The 19,498-nt window shown below is 35.2% G+C and overlaps 2 protein-coding genes and 1 long non-coding RNA gene across 5 annotated transcripts; 2 read left to right on the top strand and 1 right to left on the bottom strand.

Moving 5' to 3' along the window:
* The first annotated feature begins 6,090 nt into the window (after positions 1-6,090).
* On the top strand, positions 6,091-9,917 carry LOC140967829 (protein CONSERVED ONLY IN THE GREEN LINEAGE 160, chloroplastic). Its single transcript, XM_073428600.1, has 9 exons — positions 6,091-6,502; positions 6,902-6,951; positions 7,040-7,112; positions 7,206-7,301; positions 7,743-7,823; positions 7,899-7,990; positions 8,404-8,496; positions 9,507-9,575; positions 9,667-9,917. The coding sequence occupies exons 1-9, from the start codon at positions 6,155-6,157 to the stop codon at positions 9,803-9,805; spliced, it is 1,041 nt and encodes a 346-aa protein (XP_073284701.1). The 5' UTR covers positions 6,091-6,154; the 3' UTR covers positions 9,806-9,917.
* A 1,625-nt stretch (positions 9,918-11,542) lies between these two features.
* LOC140967826 (tobamovirus multiplication protein 3-like) lies at positions 11,543-18,836 on the top strand. Of its 3 annotated transcripts, none has more exons than XR_012173644.1 (12): positions 11,543-11,843; positions 12,387-12,477; positions 12,584-12,636; positions 12,714-12,806; positions 12,894-12,965; positions 13,453-13,525; positions 13,611-13,656; positions 13,955-14,018; positions 14,890-14,943; positions 16,622-16,699; positions 17,975-18,213; positions 18,565-18,836. XR_012173644.1 is itself a non-coding variant. In XM_073428597.1 (11 exons), exons 1-11 carry the CDS (start codon positions 11,697-11,699, stop codon positions 18,065-18,067), a joined length of 864 nt encoding a protein of 287 aa, XP_073284698.1. In that variant the 5' UTR covers positions 11,543-11,696; the 3' UTR covers positions 18,068-18,383. The 3 variants fall into 3 exon arrangements, 1 of the variants encoding a protein (XP_073284698.1); XR_012173643.1 differs by having other exon boundaries at positions 18,560-18,836; XM_073428597.1 differs by lacking the exon at positions 18,565-18,836 and having other exon boundaries at positions 17,975-18,383.
* On the bottom strand, positions 11,934-18,840 carry LOC140967827 (uncharacterized). Its single transcript, XR_012173645.1, has 2 exons — positions 18,755-18,840; positions 11,934-11,965 (listed from the first exon to the last, which is right to left on the bottom strand). It is a non-coding gene; the product is annotated as an uncharacterized lncRNA (long non-coding RNA).
* Positions 18,841-19,498: the final 658 nt, after the last annotated feature.

Below are 19,498 nucleotides of genomic sequence, written 5' to 3'. Positions count from 1 at the left end.
AGTATGAAGATTATTAATAAGTCTACACCATCAAAATTACAAAACATATATTAAGCACGGGTAAAATTAGAAATAAATTTTGATATCACATGTATACACCAAAGTGGATTCTATTAGATTCTCAAATATTATATGATATTGTGTGTGTGTATATATATATATATATATATATATATTATTCTAGGTAAAAGTAGCCAACATATGTTACATGTAGTTTTTTAAAAGAAGATACGTAAATTTTTTTAAGGAAAATCGTTAAAATGGTCCTCTAAATTTGTATTTTTAACTTTTGGTCATTTTTTGTCTAAGTGTTACCGTGACACTAGAAAACATTGATATTACACCAGAAAATGATGATGTCGCATTGAGAAATGCTGGCATATACAGTTTCATGTCAGCATTCCATTAAAAAAGCCAAAAACTAAAGCATAACCTAATTTATAGGACCAAAACCCAAATTTGAATACTTACGTAGCCAAAACGAGTTAATACTCATTTTGATCCCTTTTGTTTACCGCTTTTCCCAAAATTGTACTCTTCTTCCATACTATCGAATCGATCCCTAATGTGATGCGATTCTTCGAACCACAAAAAGCAAACGCGCTCAAAAACGGAGTCACGCCCTCGATTCGATGAAACAAAGAAACGGTTGTATTGTCCCGATCTTTTTGAACAAGTAAGGTTGTAATATTCACCTCTAAATCACGAATAATTTAGCAACAAATATTAACGAGATAAACAATCGAAATTCAAGTGAACCTTCAAAGAACTCGTCTTTGACAATCCGAGTGAAGAACAATCGACAAACGCCACAAAGTGTTAAAATTTGATAAGTTTGATTTAAGAAACACACAAAGATGTATTCAAAGCCAAGCTTTGAAAAGTTGAGAGAAAAACTCTATCAATATGATTAAACTCAATGATTAATTGTTTTTTAATGACGAAATTCGCCCATATATTGTGTACAAATAAAAAAGATACTCAAAATCTAATTACCTAATCAATTAAAACTCTAAAGTAGGAAAGAAATAATTTTCTCGCAACAGGGCACGCTCGGGCGGGAATTTATGTCCGCCCGGGCGAGAAGTCTTCGGCAATTTTTTTCCTGGACGCAATTGTTGCGCTCGGGCGGTAAGTTTGTTCCGCCCGGGCGCAAGTCGTTCGGCCCTCATGTTCATTTAACACTTGCACAATGATCTTTATGGCCTCCAAGCTCATTTCCATGCATCACGAACCCTTCAACACTTGGAATCTTGCTTGCAAGCTCTTCTCGATTGCTCATTAGTTCATGCAATGTTTCCTTGAACCTCCTCCCAATCCTTTGAACACCATGCCCGATCAGATATATATCATACTCCCCTTCTTCAAAAAGATTTGTCCTCAAATCTTGCCACCTACGCGGAAAATGAAGCAAATTAGTAATAACAAGGAATATATCATCAACATGCTTACCTTTAAACTCATATTTGTAGGCGCTATCGTTTGTTCGCTCCATCAGCACTGGAAATCCCAACATCATCGTTTTCTTTCCTATAAACTCATCAACTTCACCAAACATCAAATAACAAATGACACCAAATGAAAAAAAACCATTAAGTATGACAAAAATTAAGTTCCTCCCCTTCTTAGACCTAGTTAGCAACACAAAAATTTCCACAATAATGTACACACATAGTTCACTAGGAATAAGATATAATTGATGCAACGTATAAGAATCAAGCTCCGATGCCCTTTCCCTGTAGCCAATGCACCTTTCAATACACCACTTAGCATGCCTCTTCATATGCAACCAACACAGACAATCATGCATTTTATTAACGATGAAGCCACAATTATGTGTCTCAAGAACAAATCGATCATGAACTAAATATAGACCAAATAATTTATTTTCTTTAACCCAGTATTTATCATGATCATAAAAATTATTATATTCATTAATGCTATTTCCAAAGCCATCATCAAACAAGTATAAATCATTCAAATAGAACACACTAAATGTACTATCCATGTAAACATTTAACACATCACAAAGATTTGAGCATAATGCATACAATTCACGTTCATAACAAAGATACATCAATTCGACAACTTTTGAAAAATCACAATCACCAACATTTAAATTAGATCCATGCAGTATATCACCATTCTCAAATCTATGACTACTAGGCACAAAGGTTAATTCACAGTTAGACCCTTTAAACATCACATTTTCAACTCTCACACCAAATTCTTGAATACAATACAACAACAAATTAAGATAAGAACGAAAGTCATACCTCACGATTGTTGTGTTGGCAAATAAGCTTACCTCACGGTGATTGCCTCCAACGTCATTTTGATCAACACATGGTCTTCCTCCACCATCAGTTCTTGTTTGCCTCCTCATCGTGACATCTCCAGAATTCTGCAAGAGTGAAATAACAATATCATCACAGTGATAATAAACCTCTTTGTACAAAGGTACTATAAGGGGTTTATACAAAATAGAATAACTCTCAACCTCACTCTTTTCTCTCCTTTGGGCCTTTAAGTTATTTTTCTTTTTCTTTTTCTTTTCTTTGGCCTCTTTTTCTTTTTCATCTTTTTTTTCTCTTTGGTCATCTCACTATTTTGTTCACTCCTTCTTTCGACCTTATCACATTTTTTCCCACTCCTTTCAATAAATTTCAATTGATCAAAAGAAATAAGTTTTTCCTCAAATGATATGCGCAACAAAGTTTCTTCTTGACTACTCTCCTCCTCCATAGTAGACAAATTAGGCACTTCTTCCCCACCTAATGATCCAGCCCCCACTGTACATTGTTCATCAACATTCAACTTACTAACAACTGGAATAACATCATCATCATCAACTCTAACCTCAACTTCGGATTCAAGTTCAACTATGACCTCAAGTTGAACTTCAGATTCAACTACACCCTCAATCACAATTTGCGGTTCAAGCTCAACAGATGACTCTACAACTGTCACGCCGTAACTTGGACATTGACTAATATCATGACCAACTGCTAAACACCAACAACATATAATATCACAAGTACTAGAATTTGAGTTTTTAATTGTACCTTGATATTCATATTTGTTAGCTTCACGTCTCGACTCCTTCTTTGGCCAAGCACTGATTTTCTCTTCCAAGCTTATCCCCCACGTGGATGCCAACAACTCCCTACGCACATGACATTCACCTCTTCGGCCCACTCTTCTATTCTCCTCACATCGGCTGTCATCATCACGATCCAATTGCAATGTTCTATTCCCTCCAAATCTACTACCTCGTCTATTCTCATCATCTTGCCTACCATACGTCCAAACTTCTTCCTCGCACCTCCTATACCTCTCACGTAGAGGCTTAAACTCCTTCTCCCATATTCTATCCAACCCTCCTAAAATAGTTTGAAATTAACGATCGTCAATCATTATACCTGCAAGAAAAGGTTAGTATAAAACAATAAAAGAATAAAGTTTCCTCACCACAAATTCTCACTAGTCTCTCCAATGACAATTCACTCGACTCTCTGTTTTTTTCTCCCTCTTCTTTTTTTTTGTCCTCACTACAAAACCTCGCACGACACTCCAAGAAATAAACGCTCGCCTTCAAGTATATCACTCGATTTTGAGAGTTCTCTTGTATGGTATAGTTTCAGGCTTTGTAGCTTGTGTGCATCAAACTTACAAGTTCAAACTTCACGACACTTGCAAACTGACTTACACGGACTGCGTAAAACAAGAAATTTGATTTTTTATCATTATTATTATTATTACTATTTTGGTTGTGAGAATCACTTGAATATGACTCACAATAGATATTAGAACAAGATCAAATGCTAAATAATAGCACTTTTTTTCTTTTTTTTTATTGTGAGAGACACTTGAATATGGCTCCCACAAAAGAATAAAACAAAATAGCAAAACCAATTTATGGGAATATTTCGAAATTTTTTTGTATTTTTTTTGGGATTGCACAAGGAAGGGTTGTGCAACTCGAAAAACAGAAAAAAAAAATCACAAAATCTCAAGAATCAACGATTCACGAAAGTCGAAGGACGAAAGGATAAAACAGATTTGATAACAAACGAAGGATAAACAAAGATCTGAAAATAAAAAAGGATAAACTTACTTGAATCAGAGGGAACCAAAAGCTCTGATACCAAATGATGCGATCCTTCGAACCACGAAAAGAAAACGCGCTCAAAAACGAAGTCACGCCCTCGATTCGATGAAACAAAGAAACGGTTGTATTGTCCCGATCTTTTTGAACAAGTAAGGTTGTAATATTCACCTCTAAATCACGAATAATTTAGCAACAAATATTAACGAGATAAACAATCGAAATTCAAGCGAACCTTCAAAGAACTCGTCTTTGACAATCCGAATGAAGAACAATCGACAAACGCCACAAAGTGTTAAACTTAGATAAGTTTGATTTAAGAAACACACAAAGGTGTATTCAAAGCCAAGCTTTGAAAAGTTGAGAGAAAAACTCTATCAATATGATTAAACTCAATGATTAATTGTTTTTTAATGATGAAATTCACCCATATATTGTGTAGAAATCAAAAAGATATTCAAAATCTAATTACCTAATCAATTAAAACTTTAAAGTAGGAAGGAATAATTTTCTCGCAACAGGGCGCGCTCAGGTGGGAATTTATGTCCGCCCGGGCGAGAAGTCTTCGGCAATTTTTTTCCTGGACGCAAGAGTTTGTTCCGCCCGGGCGCAAAATGTTCGGCCCTCATGTTTATTTAACACTTGCACAATGATCTTTATGGCCTCCAAGCTCATTTCCATGCATCACAAACCCTTCAACACTTGAAATCTTGCTTGCAAGCTCTTATCGATTGCTCATTAGTTCATGCAATGTTTCCTTGAACCTCTTCTCAATCCTTTGAACACCATGCCCGGCCAGATTCATATCATAATGTTTTCCAAATGGATTTTTCCTCCCATCTCCTCTTAAAGCTTATACCATTCGTTCCCCTCTCATTCCTCAAAATTGAAAACCCTAGGTCGAAGTAGACTAATTCGAAGCATGGAGATCGCGAAATTAACTTCCATCCAACACCATCACCAACCACGGCTTGGTGGCAACTTCCATTAGCCACCACATCGTTGCCCAATTCTCGTGGTCAAACGACAAAGAGGAGAATACAAAAATAAATTTTCATCCATGACAAAATTCTATCTATTCTGTTCAAGAAAAGCAATTATTATTATTTTTTAAACTTTTTTCACATGTTATTNTATATATTTGATATATTGTCCATCTACCATGTCTATCAATAAGGTGACACTCATCTATTGGATGTACAGCTTGGATATGTTTCATCACATCCAAATAGATGAGTTTCACATCATTAATGAACACAGAGGTGAGTACAGACAATAATTCTACGATTTTTTGTGTTTCTTATGTCCTAGAGTTCTATAATTTTGGGAAAATGAATTTGAGATTGCTTTTCAAAAAGGAGACGGATTTTTTCATTAGGGATCAATTTGGTTGTCTGAAAAAGAAACGTAAAACGATTTTAGGATTGGATGTACGGTTTAGATATGTTTCATCACATCCAAATAGACGGGAAATTGGACTTAACTCCCCAGCCGCCGTTTTTTTTTGTGTTCAGTCCCTGGGTACTTTTTTAGTACCACATTTTCACATGAAGTGTACCACATTTCCACATGAAGTGTACCACAATTTGTATGACATAGTACCACAATTTTGTGGGTAGGGAGTGAACCCAAATAAATGTTTTGGTTGGGGATTTTTCACCAACTTCCCCCCAAATAGACGAGTTTCACATCATTGATAAACACGAAGGTGAGCACAAACAATAATTCTGCGATATGTTGTGTTTCTTATGTCCTATAATTCTACAATTTGGGAAAAATGAGTTTGAGATTGCTTTAAAAAAGGAGACGGATTTTTTCGTTAGAGATCAATTTGGTTGTCTGAAAAAGAAACGAAAAACGATTTTAGGAAAACAAGAAATATCAAAATGGATATTAACCAAATCAATACGCCAAATTGACAAATTTAGAAATCATTCAAATGATCAGTCTCGTGTGATAAAAATATCTTGAAAAGATAGAAGATGAAAGGGACTGATTGCCATATAATTGATTCCATTTCGATTGCCTCCACCCAAACCACGCACAATGGCAGCCGTTCGCTGTTGCCTATCAATCATTTCCTCCGCCACGCCCACGCCGCCCGTGTCACGAGACTCTTCAAGCACATCGCCGCCGGAACCATCATTTGCGACGAGGCCTCCTACTAAGGTTTTACTGCCCAACGGGAAGCCGTTGAAGTGGTCTACTGGGGTGGCCCCCGGGGATTATGGGGGCCCACCAACTACCTCCAATCTCAGGAAATACTGGGGTGGTGATGAAGACCCTCTTGCCTCTGATGATTACCTGTGGAACAAAGAATTCATGGGCCGCATGAAGAAGCTCATTCAAGATTCTGATGATGATAATTCCGACCCTTCCTTACAATCTGCTAAGGTTTGTTCATTTCTCGGAAGATGAATTTTGTTCGGGAACTTTTATCTTTTGGGGTCGATGGTATTGTATATTTTTTGTGTTTTTCAATGTTACACTGGATCAAATAAAAATGGGAATTTTACTTGCTCACGGGTATTTTGTATATGGAATTTAGATTCTCCTACCGATATAGTTTGTTCTTGTTCAATGTTGTCTCTTGGTGCTTTGTTCTTACCTCGTTATCTGTTTGACAGTTGCCTGACGTTTGCGTTCTTGACTTTTTTTAGGGGAAATGCATGTTTTTCTGTTCAGCTGTTGCTGTGCTATTACTCTCTTCCTTCATTCTCGATCGATTTCTCTTTCAGTTGTGTGTATTCACTGACTTGATACTTGATGTTTTATGGGATTGATTGTAAACAGGAGGTGCCTTCTGGATTTCTTAGCTTGAATAGAGTTATGAGCCTGGACAAGTATGCAAAATTTCCAGTGTTTTTAATTCGCTTGTTGTTGGGACTATATGCTGTATAACCATGTATGAACTCCACTTTGAGGTTGCAGTTTGGAATTGGACTTGAGCAAAGATTTAGCCGCAACATCAGATGCCACAGTTGATCAGAAAATTGAGGAACAAGTACTTTAAAATTTCAGGATTCCTTTATGGTTTTATGATATGTTACTAGTCAATATTTTCATAGCATACCATCTGTTGTTAAATGATATCTAGGTTATTACAACTGTTGGTCGAAGATGGAAAGCAGCTCCTACACGTCGTGAGCAAGAGAAATGGGATAGGGCGGCTAAGGCTGCAACTGGAGGCAGTGTGGGTCCTCTATCTCTTTTAGATTTCACTGTTTTTTGTGGCTGCTTAAGATTTCTTGTCCTGCTAAATTAACTTGCTGATTTTTGAAGCTTGTTACCACGTTGTTTGGAATCTTGAACATTGTGGTGGGAAAATTCAAAATAAATTAAATTGTGTTCCCCTTTCAAACGAAATTACTATCTATATGTAAAATACTTAAAATTTACTAATTTAGTTGAAGACAATGAAAGAACATAAAGATAGAAGTACAATTAGCATTTGTACACCATAGGACATCTTTGTAGAAGCATCCCATTAAGTTTTTCATTTTTGGAATCAAACATAAGAAATGTTTTCCTATGTGGTTTTCTGATTGGAATATAGGGATGATGATTTACTGACTGGAATCCAGAGTTCCAAGCATATTCTTACAAAACGTTTCTGATTATTCTATTTCTATAGGATGTGATGCTTCGAGAGTCCAGGCGTCCTAGAGGTGATCTGGAAGTTTTGGCTTCAATGTCAAAGGAACAATACTACAAGGTAGTCATTTATAGCCATCGGTAATATTCCATATCCTAACGTTCTTCATTAAGGAGCTCTGATTTGTTGTTTCAGTTGAAGAACAAATTGAATTTCCTCACGATAGGACTTGGCGGTGTTGGTGTGATTTCGACCTATGTTTCTTACTCTCCTGAAATTTGTGCAAGGTACTCTAATTTCTGCATTTATTTCACAAATTTATCGTTAATCATTTTTTCAATGTTTCCTCGCATAAGGATCTTCTTGTCAATGACATGTTCTGGGGATAAATTGATAGATTAGCGTGAGTTTAATTCTTTTTGATTGAATCGACCAAATGGTCTTCATCTTTACATTGCTGCATTCATTAGCTATAATGTCAGTTGTTCTTTGGGTTTTCGGCTCTAGCATCCCTTGCAAATGCTATGATTATTGAGCTCTAATAATCTATGTTTTTATTCATCTATATCTAAGGTTCTGAACAATGACTTCAAAAAGTGATGACAGTAATAGCTGCTACCAGTACCATGTTCCATCAGTTATCGTCCTCTATTTAATGTTTAGTACATAACATCATATATGATAATTGATATGCATTCAGTTATGGCGTTGGGTTGCTCGGTTCGTTGGCATACGTGCGGATGCTCGGTAGTAGTGTGGATTCTTTGGCGGGTGGAGCAAAAGGCCTTGTAAAGTATGTGTTCTTTTTTCCATTTTCCTCAGATTTGAGAACTTTTTAGTAGCTTTTACTTTTATACATATGTTATTTATGGGATGAAATAACAATTTTTGCTGTAAAGATGTGTACGATAGAAGTTGACTCCCAAACTATACCTATATGTTGTGCAAATTCAGATTGAATGTCAGTATGTAACAGGTACTGTCATCTTGGTAATTGGGAAAATATATCTAAAAATGCGTGAGTCTTATGGTTTGAGTGAGAAAAAATGTGGAACTATGTCATATGATGCTTGTGAATTGAAGCGCTTGAAGGATCTATTGACCAAAATGATCTATTGACCAAAATGACTCTAGAATGTTTGATTAATATATCTATGCATTATGATAGTTAGGGACGATTTGAATTACTAGTGGTCATGTATTTCATTAGAAAATAAAAATATAGGGTGGATTGCCACCTTCTTCGTGATGCTGTCGTAAACAAGATAATCAACACTCCGTTTACACCTTCTTTTAAAGAGATTTCTGTATCTTCACAAAAGACTTGGTAGCAGGCTAATTCTCCAAAATAGGCATTGGGGGTTTATTTATAAATTTTTCACTGTTGGAGAATACCTTGCTTTGCTACATTAGAAAATACATGTTCATATCTTGTACTGGTTGGTTGTGGGCTTCAGGTATTAGATTTTGCAACCCTTCAATTATTTAATTTGACGGTATATTTCTTCTGTATGAGAGAGAGCCTGAACAATTATTCGATCACTAATTTTCTTCCCAACGTAAGTATTTGAGTGCAGTATTATTCACGGATAAGCGATGGAGCATAAACATTCACATTAAACTAGAAATACATTTCCAATGCGTGTGATCTGCTCTGCATGTTACATATTTTGTGACTGGTACGCCAGTATATTGGAGCTCCTTCATGTGTTTAATTGCTCATGTATCAGCTCTTGCATTCAGCCATCATTACAAATCTCTGCCTCGATTTTTGTTGGTTCATGTAAGCATTTTAATGTTCAGGGGATCGATTGGACAGCAAAGGCTACTAGTTCCGGTCATCCTGGTGATGTTATATAATCGATGGAACGAGTAAGACTTTCAGAGAGCTTAGTTTTGCATACGTCTTCCACAATATTATCACAAATTTTGTATTACTCTATGCTAATGTGTGTATTCTCAGGATCTTAGTACCGGATTATGGAGTCATGCCCCTTCACTTGATTCCAATGCTCGTGGGATTTTTTACGTACAAGATTGCTACTTTTATGTTAGCTATTGAGGAGGCTATTAACGCAGCCTCTGGAAAAACACAAGCTTGATTCGATATATTTATCCTTGAATGTTTGTCGCTGCCCAGTGAATCTATACATATTCACATGATTATATATACGGGTTAAATTTATACATTGATGATTCTTATACATCTCTTCAGTTATAGTCTTTTGGTCATTTTTTTGGCATACTGCAATTTTTTTTTCTTGTAGAAGTATAATCGAAAGATGAGACATAAATTGATTCTTTAGACGCTCAAACTCAATTGAGAGAACAATTATTGATTTTGTTTGTACCAGTTTCAGTGTGCTATTAATCTAAATAGAGTTTGGTAATGCTTGAGTCGACTTATTCTAGAAATGAACAAAAATTAGACACGAGATGAATGTTATTTGAAATCAATCTCACAAATCTTTTAACAAATATAAAGTATTTTATAATTAAGAATCTACTTTCAAAAACTATTATGTTTTCTAGATCATTTTTAATATTAGAGAGGGAAAAAAATTGATTAAATTGAGATTATGAGATGGAAAAGTTAGTAAGATATTTTATATAATTTTTAATTTTTTTGGATTTTATAGAAATGGTACGTATTAGGTATTTTTGCAAACAAATATTTTCTGAATATTGTCCGGGTATAAATTTTGAACGTTGATGTGATATTGTGATATTAAATATTAAAATATGAAATAAAAATATAGAGAAAATTGTGATTGTTGAAAATTAATATTTTAATATTGAATATTTGAATATTGAATGTTGAATATTTGAATGTTGAAAATTAGGTAAAATTAGGTGTTGAATATTGAAATTTGTGTGTGATGATGAAGGTAATGATGTAATTTATTTTTGGATTATTTGTAAATGCAATTTTACATGCTGCTGCATTAATTCGCATCAGACAAAGTGCATATCATAAATACTCCCCATTGCAGCTTGCATTTGGTAAAGAACCAGACATTTCTCATCTGAGAATTTTTGGATGTATGGTGTATGTGCCTATTGCACCACCGCAACGAAAGAAAATGAGACCTCAAAGAAAGATTGGAATTTATATCGGTTATGATAGTCCATTAATCATTCAATATCTTGAACCTCAGACAGGCGACGTGTTCACAGCACGTTTTGCTGATTGTCATTTTAATGAGGAAATCTTCCCAATGTTAGGGGGAGAACAGAAACATACCGAAAAAGAAATTACATGGTATGTATCATCATTGTTACATCTGGATCCAAGAACAAAACAATGTGAAAAAGATGTATAGCAAATTGTGCACTTGCAAAGAATAGCAAATCAAATACCAGATGCATTTGCAGACACAAAAGGGGTAACTAAATCATATATACATTGTGTAAATGCTCCTGCTCGAATTGAAATTCCAAAGAAACAAATTGAACAAAGTCATGATGTCGTAAAACGCCTGAAGCGTGGAAGGCCAGTCGGTTCCAAGGATAAAAAACCTCGAAAAAGAAAATTCATAGAGAAACACAATGATCACAAAATAGAAAATGATGTTCCTGAAGAAACACATGATGATCACAAAATAGAGAATGTTGTTCCTGAAGAAACACATGATGATGAAAATCTTCTGTCAGAACCACAAATATATGAGCAAAATTGAAAAACTATGTGTTGAGGTGCAATAATTGTCTATGCTAGGTAGAGCGATCGAAGCATGTCGCTTGGGTTGCTTTGCAGTGTAAATGATTTGAGCTGCACCATTACCATCAGCTATAACTTTTGGTAAAGTGGTAAGTGCTTAGTNATATAATATTTAGGAATAAATCAAAGGCAGAGTCGTTTGTCCCACAGAATTCAAACCACCTCTCCTGAAAGCAAACTCATCCCCACTTGTAATTCTTTGTTCCTTGCGTTTGCTTTCCACCCTCCATTGTTGGCCGCCTCCACCGGCCTTCGAAATTCAGACTCCGGTGATGGCATCGGACCCATCGGCGTTGTTGGCTCTCAACCTCAAGGACGCCACGAATTGGTGGGACGTAGTGAATGAATCGCCGGCTTGGCAAGATTCTATATTCCACGTTCTTGCTGCACTTTATGGGATTGTCGCCGCTGTTGCCCTCGTAATTTCTTTTCCTTTTCCTTTCTTGCGGAAGTTCTGATTTTTTTCTTCTCAAATTGTATGGCGATTATTTGAATTGAATCGTCGACGGGAGGTTTTGGTTTTGAAGCTAATAAGTGTTTGCTGTGAAGGATTTGAAAATTTAAATTAGAGGCTTTTATATACTTTAAAGAGAATACTCTTCCGCTGTTGTTGGCTTAATATAATTAATAAAGGAAAAAACAGAGGACAAATATGTAGTAATTGTTAAATCTCATCTCCTTGGCCTTCTTTATTGAGCCGATATGTTGGATCATAATGTTAATATTTTTAATAATTTTAAATTGTTTTGTTGGGTTTGTTTGTCTGATATTGTGCTTTCCATTTGTGCGTTATTTAACAAAGAAAATTAAATTTGACTTCAAATGTAATAAATAATAATGAATAGATTACTGTTTCCAATAGGTTTTGTTAATTGATATCTGGGATGACCAATGAGTGTGGTCCTTTATCTTGAGGAATAATTCTTTTGTTTATTTTGTACCTTTTCTTTTATGCATTGCAGGTACAGTTGGTGAGGATACAATTTAGAGTACCTGAATATGGTTGGACTACACAGAAAGTATTTCATTTCCTCAATTTCTTTGTCAATTCCGGTACATCTACGCTTGAAGCTCAATTCATATTATTCAAATTCTATTATTTATATTGTGATGTTTTAGAAACCTATGCAATATTTTGTCTGTTCTATTGTTTTTTCAGTTCGATGTTTCGTTTTTGCTGTGCGTCGGAATATTCAAAGCCTGAATCCAGAGGTATCAGCTCTAATTCATATTATTGCCAGTTTGTGTATGAATTTTTCTTCATTGATTTAGTGTTTTGTTTTTGGTAGATTATTCAACACATCCTACTTGATATGCCAAGTCTTGTGTTCTTCACAACATATGCATTATTGATATTGTTCTGGGCAGAAATTTATTACCAGGTCCGTTCTCTTCTCTGGCTACATGCAATGCTTGGTTTTATACTTTTGCCACTCTGTTTTTAAATCTACGGTGGTCTATTTTGACAGGCTCGTGCTGTATCTACTGATAGATTGAGGCCTAGTTTCTATATAATTAATGGCATGGTGTATGCTACTCAGGTGAATGTTCTTTTCCATGCACAATCTGCATGTTGCAGAACTTCAAATATTTATGGGTTGAAATATATATTTTATGAAGAAATATTCTTCCTTTTTAATTTTGCCATTTATTTTGCCGCTGAAGTGGAGTTTATGCCATCTTGTCTCATTGTTTGGTTTGGATGGTAGTTTGAGATGCTTCACTCATGAATAATCGGATTCTTATAAATTGAAACCTTAATTTTGTTGAAATCTCAAGATCTTTTACTCGACTGAATAGTCTGCCAGAGTTTTGATGCTTTGTGTAAATTATGGTGTTCTGTTTCGGAAATTGGCTTAATGAATAGAGTGATTGTGTGGGGTCGCTGCCCCAGCGATCTAAGTTATAGTGTTGATGGGATTGTGGTTGTTTTAAGAATATTTGTGGATGGTTTGGAAAAATTGTTTTTGTATGATTTGGAATAATAATTTATGGGATGATATAATAGTTTCTACTAATCTGTTTCAGGTACTTTTGTGGTTACTTTTGTGGTGGAAGCCAATTTCTTTGGTGATCATCCTGTCCAAGATGTTCTTTGCAGGTTTTTGTTTTAATTGTGTTCTGAGTGTATATGCCACAGTACTGTTAATGCCTCCCTCTTGCTAAAGAAAGATGTCGATTTGTAGGTGTTTCTTTCTTTGCAGCTCTAGGGTTTCTTCTTTATGGTGGAAGGTAAAAAAATTTCCTCACCTTTGACAATTGAGTGATGCTTGAACTGGATTTATATGCTAGTGATAGTTCGAAATGAGAAAAGTTCATTTTAGTTGGGTAAACAGTTACCTGCTTATGTTATCAATAATCAGTTTTAAATTCTCTGTTTTTTTCTCATTAGTCATTCTTATGTGTCTAAATCATGTTGACATAATTGATCATTATTTGTGGAAATTTGTTTCATGCATGTTAGTTCTTTTATAGTATGGAATGTTCTGTAGTTTTGCTTTAGCCTTACCTTTTTTGCCTTAAATTACAGGCTGTTTCTAATGTTGCAAAGATTCCCTGTAGAATCGAAAGGACGAAGCAAGAAGTTACAGGAGGTATGCTTTATATTAATAAAGGTTTTTCCCAGGGGCAGTAATTGGTGAGGATAGATCTGATCTTACTTGGAAGTTAGATCCAAAATCAGTCTAATCGATATGTTTTAATTAGCCAGATAGGGAACTTTTTCTTTTCAATTTGCCTGCAGATTCACAGAATTTTACATTATAAAAACATAAATCAGTTTGAATTACATATTGTAGTCCTTTAAAATTTTACTGAAAAAATGGCATTTTAATTTATATGAATGTTTTTGATAAGTCTACCTGTGCATATTAGATTGATTTGTATCCTTGTATGTCAGTAAATATGAAATGATGGATTAAACAGAGGTTTTACTTTTTAGTCGAATCTTATATTACAGTAAAGTTACTTTTTCCCTGAGTTACTAGAGGATAAGGCAGAGTTGAATGAAAGTAGATTGGGGTGTTTTTGGGTAATTAGTCTCGGATAGTTTAAGATTGTCTGGGGATGGACAAGAGAGAAACTTGAAAGAGTGTCAGTGGAAGAGATCTGTGGTTGCTACAGTCACTGGTAGCCAGATGTGAGGGGGCAATTTTTAGTAGAAGTTGGTTTTGGAAAGGGAAAAAAAGGTAGGTTATTACATATTTCGGATGCATGGTGTCTTTAATTTGAGTTTGTTATTTTTTTAGTTAAATTAATATGATTATTTAAGTTCTATATTTTATGACTGCCATTTCTGTTCCGGCTTTTCGTTATAAAATTGATATCCGCTTTCAGTTGCATCTATAACAGCTTCATACTCTGGTATGCCAAATTAAAAGAATTGCATCCGGAGTTGGATTTATAATGCATGGTATCCACCGCTAGTTTCTCATTTGATTTGTACCTTTCTACTTATCGTCTCAGGTTGGCTATGTGACTACAATATGCTTTACGTGTTTCCTTCTTAGATGTATTATGGTAAGTTGTGCTCTTATTTGGAGTACTTGTTTCTTATACATGTTTTTCTTATTAAGGTGATTATGAACGTTTATCATGCAACTTCAAATATGACAAATTTACCATAATAGTGTTTGTAGTTTTATAGATTTTGCTCTCTTTTGTTTTGCCTTTTGTTATGCATTCTTATTTGTATTTGATTCCATATATGCTGTAATGAAGCTGTAAAGTCCAAGGTGAAAGTTGGTATCTGTTTTTATGCTTGTTAGATAAGTGGCTTTTTCACCTAGTTTTCTCAAATTTTCTCCTTCCTTATGCCTTACTGGTTCTCTCTGTTCTGGTCCACTGTAAATTTTGTTTTGTTTTGCTTTTTTTATATGTTACAATGGAAAGTATTAATACGAGTAATTGCAAAAACCTAAAAGAAAATATCATTGATAATACATGTATTATATCCGAAGTTCTAAAATTCGTCAGGTGCTAGTTGAGGCGGTCACTAGGCGCCAGGCGGATTCCACGGTACGAACATAATAAGATAAATTTTGATGTGTTAGGGCAAACAAACAAACAAATCGCATTTCTTGTTGGACTTTGGTTTAGGTCATATAAAAAAAATTACTTTTCATTTTTTAATTGGGCCTACTTTTTTTTTTTTTTAAAAGCCCCCCCTCCCAAAAAAAAGGGTAATTTTCGGCTGCCTAAGTCCGCCTAGGCATCCTTGCCGCTTAGGCTGACTGACTAGACCTTTTCTGTGCAGTCGGGCGGCGCCTATTGCTTAGGCGGCGTCTAGGCCGATTTTTAGAACACTGATTATATCATTACAAATTCGACTTTATTGACAAGAATATATCGATTGATGAATTAGTAACTAGGAATTATGTTGCGACAAATTACTCTAATTTTGTCACAGTATCATTACTTAGTGTGAGTGTGTGGACCTTGTTGTGGGAGGGTTCTGTGTTTGTATTGTTATATTCGAGCGTATAGTATTAAAACAATTATGGAAATTGAACTTAAAAAGTCAAAACAGAGAATTCAAGACGTGCTTTATGTTGTTTGGTGTATCACCTTTTAAGATTGATTGGCTGTTGCGAACTGCTGACTATTCTCGAGAACATGAGGATTTAATGAATTTGAAGAACTTCGTCTTCTAGAAATGATCTTGTGCGCATTAAGAAAGTAAACACAATTTTTGACTTATCGCAATATTTTAGAGAGATTAATCTTCCAAGGGACTGCAATTTCAGTTGTAACTTTTCGGAGAAGAAGATAAAGCCATTTGATTTGTCCTAAATGTCATGATATTTTAGCAATTAGAAAACTCTTAATCAGAAGTACATTATTTATTTCTAGGATTGAAGATGTATATATTGTCTGTATGGGAGTTGTGGTGCTTTTGTCTATTGATTTTGTTTAAATGGAAAAGGTGGTAAATAATTTACCTGTTTCTATTTCTAAGCTATTCAATTTATTCTTACCCTAGAAACAGGTGATACCAATCATGACTCTTTTTTCCCTGGAGAAACAAATGGGCAGCAACTTGTTTTTGCTCTCCCAAATGGGACCATTATCCAGTCCAATCATTATTAATTTTTGATACTTCTGTAACTGCATTGTAGGCATCATGTCTACACATCTAACTAAGTCTCATGCCATTTTCATTTTTTTAAATTTTGCCTTCTATCGCCTCTGCCTACAGGTATGCTTTAATTCATTTGAGGAAGCAGCAGATCTAGATGTTTTGGATCATCCAATTTTGAATTTTATATATTACCTGGTAAGGTTTAATGTGTCTGGAATTCAGTTATGGCGGCATATCATATGTGTGATTAATAAGCGTGGGGGGTTTATACAGCTACACTAGATCACGCACTGGATTAGCCTCTTTGGTACTGCGTGCTCTTATTGCTCGGTTATCATGCCTTATTATTGTATATAAATGATTTTTAAATGTTTTGTTTTTCCTATTCTGGATCAGCTTATCTTTGTTTCCATGTTTACACCGGCTAGTGAGATGTCCGGTCACTAAATATACTCTTGGAGATAGATGATAATTTATATTTTTGAAGGACGCAATAAGCGTTATTCAGCAAGGAATGCACATTCTGATTTTTACACTCTTGACGTTATATTTATACGTCATGAAAAAATACAAACAGGTGACCCGATATTTCGAAGAATAGGCCTAAATGTGATATATTTCTTAAACAATGTTCTGGGATCACTGCAAATTATGCTCCTATTAAGAAGTGTCTACAAAGTCAAATAAGCCTCAACCCTCAGTTATATTATCCATGAGATTTTTGGCATTGTAGTTTAGTGAAAAATGACTTAAAACCTATCCATAAGCTTGAGTTTCAGAAGTGTAGAAATGCTTAAATTTCAGTGCCTGATAGTTTAATAATATTGAAGGAAACATCGAGAACACTTAAATGGCAGTGTGTAGGGTGTTGGAAAGTAAACTGAGGCTCTCTGCCTAGTAAGCGCCTTGCACCCCCAATTTTAGATAGCTTCATCTTGCAATCGATTTCTCCAATAAAAATCATTCACTCATCTTCTAAAACTCGAGAGGTTAAATCATTTGTCACTTTTATAAAAGAGCCTGGTATCCTATCGCTATGTATTAGGAAATCGAACTTTAAAAGATAAGGGAAAAATATCTACGCGTCACACCTATAATCTCGTGGAATAACTCTGATCAAATCTTATAGGATCTTAAATCTTGAACTTATTCCAAGGCTTTGTACAGACTTGAAGGATTTAAAGCTCGTGCGCAAGGAAAGACTATCTAGGAATGTTGACAAACTCTCCAATTTTTAGTATCACCAAATATTTTCTGACTGTTCCATGTTTTCTTTCTTTGAGCTAGAAAAAATTTTAAAATAACAGACCGATAAATATGTTCACTTGCATTGTGGCCACAGCTTCAATAATTTAGACTCGCTGAAACATTCTTATTATATTTTGATTCTCCGTTTGTTAGTTTATTTAATTTTTATCTTGTTCTTAGCTGATTTTGAGGATATAATTTGCTACATCTTTTGTTTCGCAGCTAGTGGAAATCTTACCTTCGTCACTTGTCCTCTTCATACTGAGGAAGTTACCCCCAAAACGAGGGGTTACTCAGTATCATCCTATCCGGTGATGTCCCACCAGTACCGAATTGGTTCAATTGAAGTACAAGAGAAGACGTGTGAGCAGCTTCAAGAGTTTGTGAATACCAGTTTTATCACTCATATCAGGGGTTTATACTTGCATGAACTTCTGATCATGCGTCGCATCTTTGAAATTGTAAATGTTTTTACTTCTTCCCTTCTCTCCTCTTCTTCTGTTTTAAAATTTCTAGCATAATTACGTGACGAATAACCATATAAATCAAGGAAAAGAAGTCTTGGTATGAAGTGTAAATTTTTTATGTAGAGGGTTTGGATAGTGTTTTTAACTGCCTAAATCCGTCATATCTTCATATAAAAAAATTTCGTATTGTAGACGTGAAAGTGAATTTTTTTTTTCCTGTGTCGAAAGAGCACAAGTTCTTATGATGTTCTTTTTTGGGTTGAAACAGCACAAATTTTTTTAACTACTTGTTCTTTTGTGGGTTGGAAGAGCACAAGTTCTTATGATGTATTTATCACAGGCTAGATATGCCAAGAGCTAGTATCCTAGTTGGCACCGGGGCGGGGTGGTTACACGTTCGCTATCCACTCCATCGTCATACATACAAATACATAAAAGAAGCGCGAGGTTGAGATAGTAGAGCAGAATATTCTTTTTAGAAGATGGTAAGAATTCTTGTGAGAAATGATGAAATTGGGATGAATCAGAAGCATACCTGCAGTTGGATGTGGAGTTTGAGGTAGATAAGATGATGAGATGAAAGATGTAAAAGCTGAGAATGAAATCTATGTTTTATTAGTCTTCATGTTGGACTGTTAGGTTTAGATATCATCTTTGTTCGTTGATATTTATAGGGGGTTTTTGGACGTTTAGCCAACTACGCTTTTACTTATTAATAATTAACAAGTGATGTTTTTAATTTAAGAAATTTTAAAAGTATTATCGTGGATAAAAACAAGAAAGGGATTTGGAAAATGCTAATCCTAAACAAATAAAACCAATTGAAGTAAAAAGTTGAACTATTTGTTGGCCACAACAGTCCTCTCAGGAGGTAGTAGGCATATGCCTCTGCTCTAAATCACTTCCGGTGTGGTTTTTTGTTGCCCGCCACTAAAGGCGACGGAAGCTGTACACCCAGGGCCCTAGCTTGGACCTGTTCCTCTCAGGAGACACTGCTAGAGTCGGCATAAACTGGTGGGGGGCTTGTGTATGACTCTCGCTTCGATCGAGATACAAGTAGCGTGCACCCTTGCTCAAGCGATCATATCGGTCTCATAGGACGCAATGGTTGATATCAATTTAGCATGTATTTTACCCCAAAAATTATTTTATGGCAGCAGCAACCTTAAAATACAAAATATGAACTACAGGGGATTTTTTCCTATTCATATTTTGATTTGATTATTAAAAAAAAAATCTATCTTATAGAACTGTGATTTTATCAGTTATATTCCGTAAA

The sequence above is a fragment of the Primulina huaijiensis genome, unplaced genomic scaffold, assembly GCF_012295235.1.
Source record: "Primulina huaijiensis isolate GDHJ02 unplaced genomic scaffold, ASM1229523v2 scaffold28411_ERROPOS180412, whole genome shotgun sequence".
Classification (NCBI taxonomy): domain Eukaryota; kingdom Viridiplantae; phylum Streptophyta; class Magnoliopsida; order Lamiales; family Gesneriaceae; genus Primulina; species Primulina huaijiensis.
The sequence above is the reverse complement of the archived record's forward strand: the minus strand, read 5'-3'. Positions and strand labels throughout refer to the sequence as shown.

What these genes read in the sequence shown, in the direction of transcription:
- LOC140967829 (XM_073428600.1), top strand. Translation starts at nt 6,155, where the DNA reads ATGGCAGCCGTTCGCTGTTGCCTATCAATCATTTCCTCCGCCACGCCC. An exon ending in AGAGTTATGAGCCTGGACAA is followed by an intron (nt 6,952 to 7,039) that starts GTATGCAAAATT and finishes TTGAGGTTGCAG; the next exon opens with TTTGGAATTGGACTTGAGCA. An exon ending in TTATATAATCGATGGAACGA is followed by an intron (nt 9,576 to 9,666) that starts GTAAGACTTTCA and finishes GTGTATTCTCAG; the next exon opens with GATCTTAGTACCGGATTATG.
- LOC140967826 (XM_073428597.1), top strand. Translation starts at nt 11,697, where the DNA reads ATGGCATCGGACCCATCGGCGTTGTTGGCTCTCAACCTCAAGGACGCC. An exon ending in TTCAAAGCCTGAATCCAGAG is followed by an intron (nt 12,637 to 12,713) that starts GTATCAGCTCTA and finishes TGTTTTTGGTAG; the next exon opens with ATTATTCAACACATCCTACT. An exon ending in GCATGGTGTATGCTACTCAG is followed by an intron (nt 12,966 to 13,452) that starts GTGAATGTTCTT and finishes AATCTGTTTCAG; the next exon opens with GTACTTTTGTGGTTACTTTT.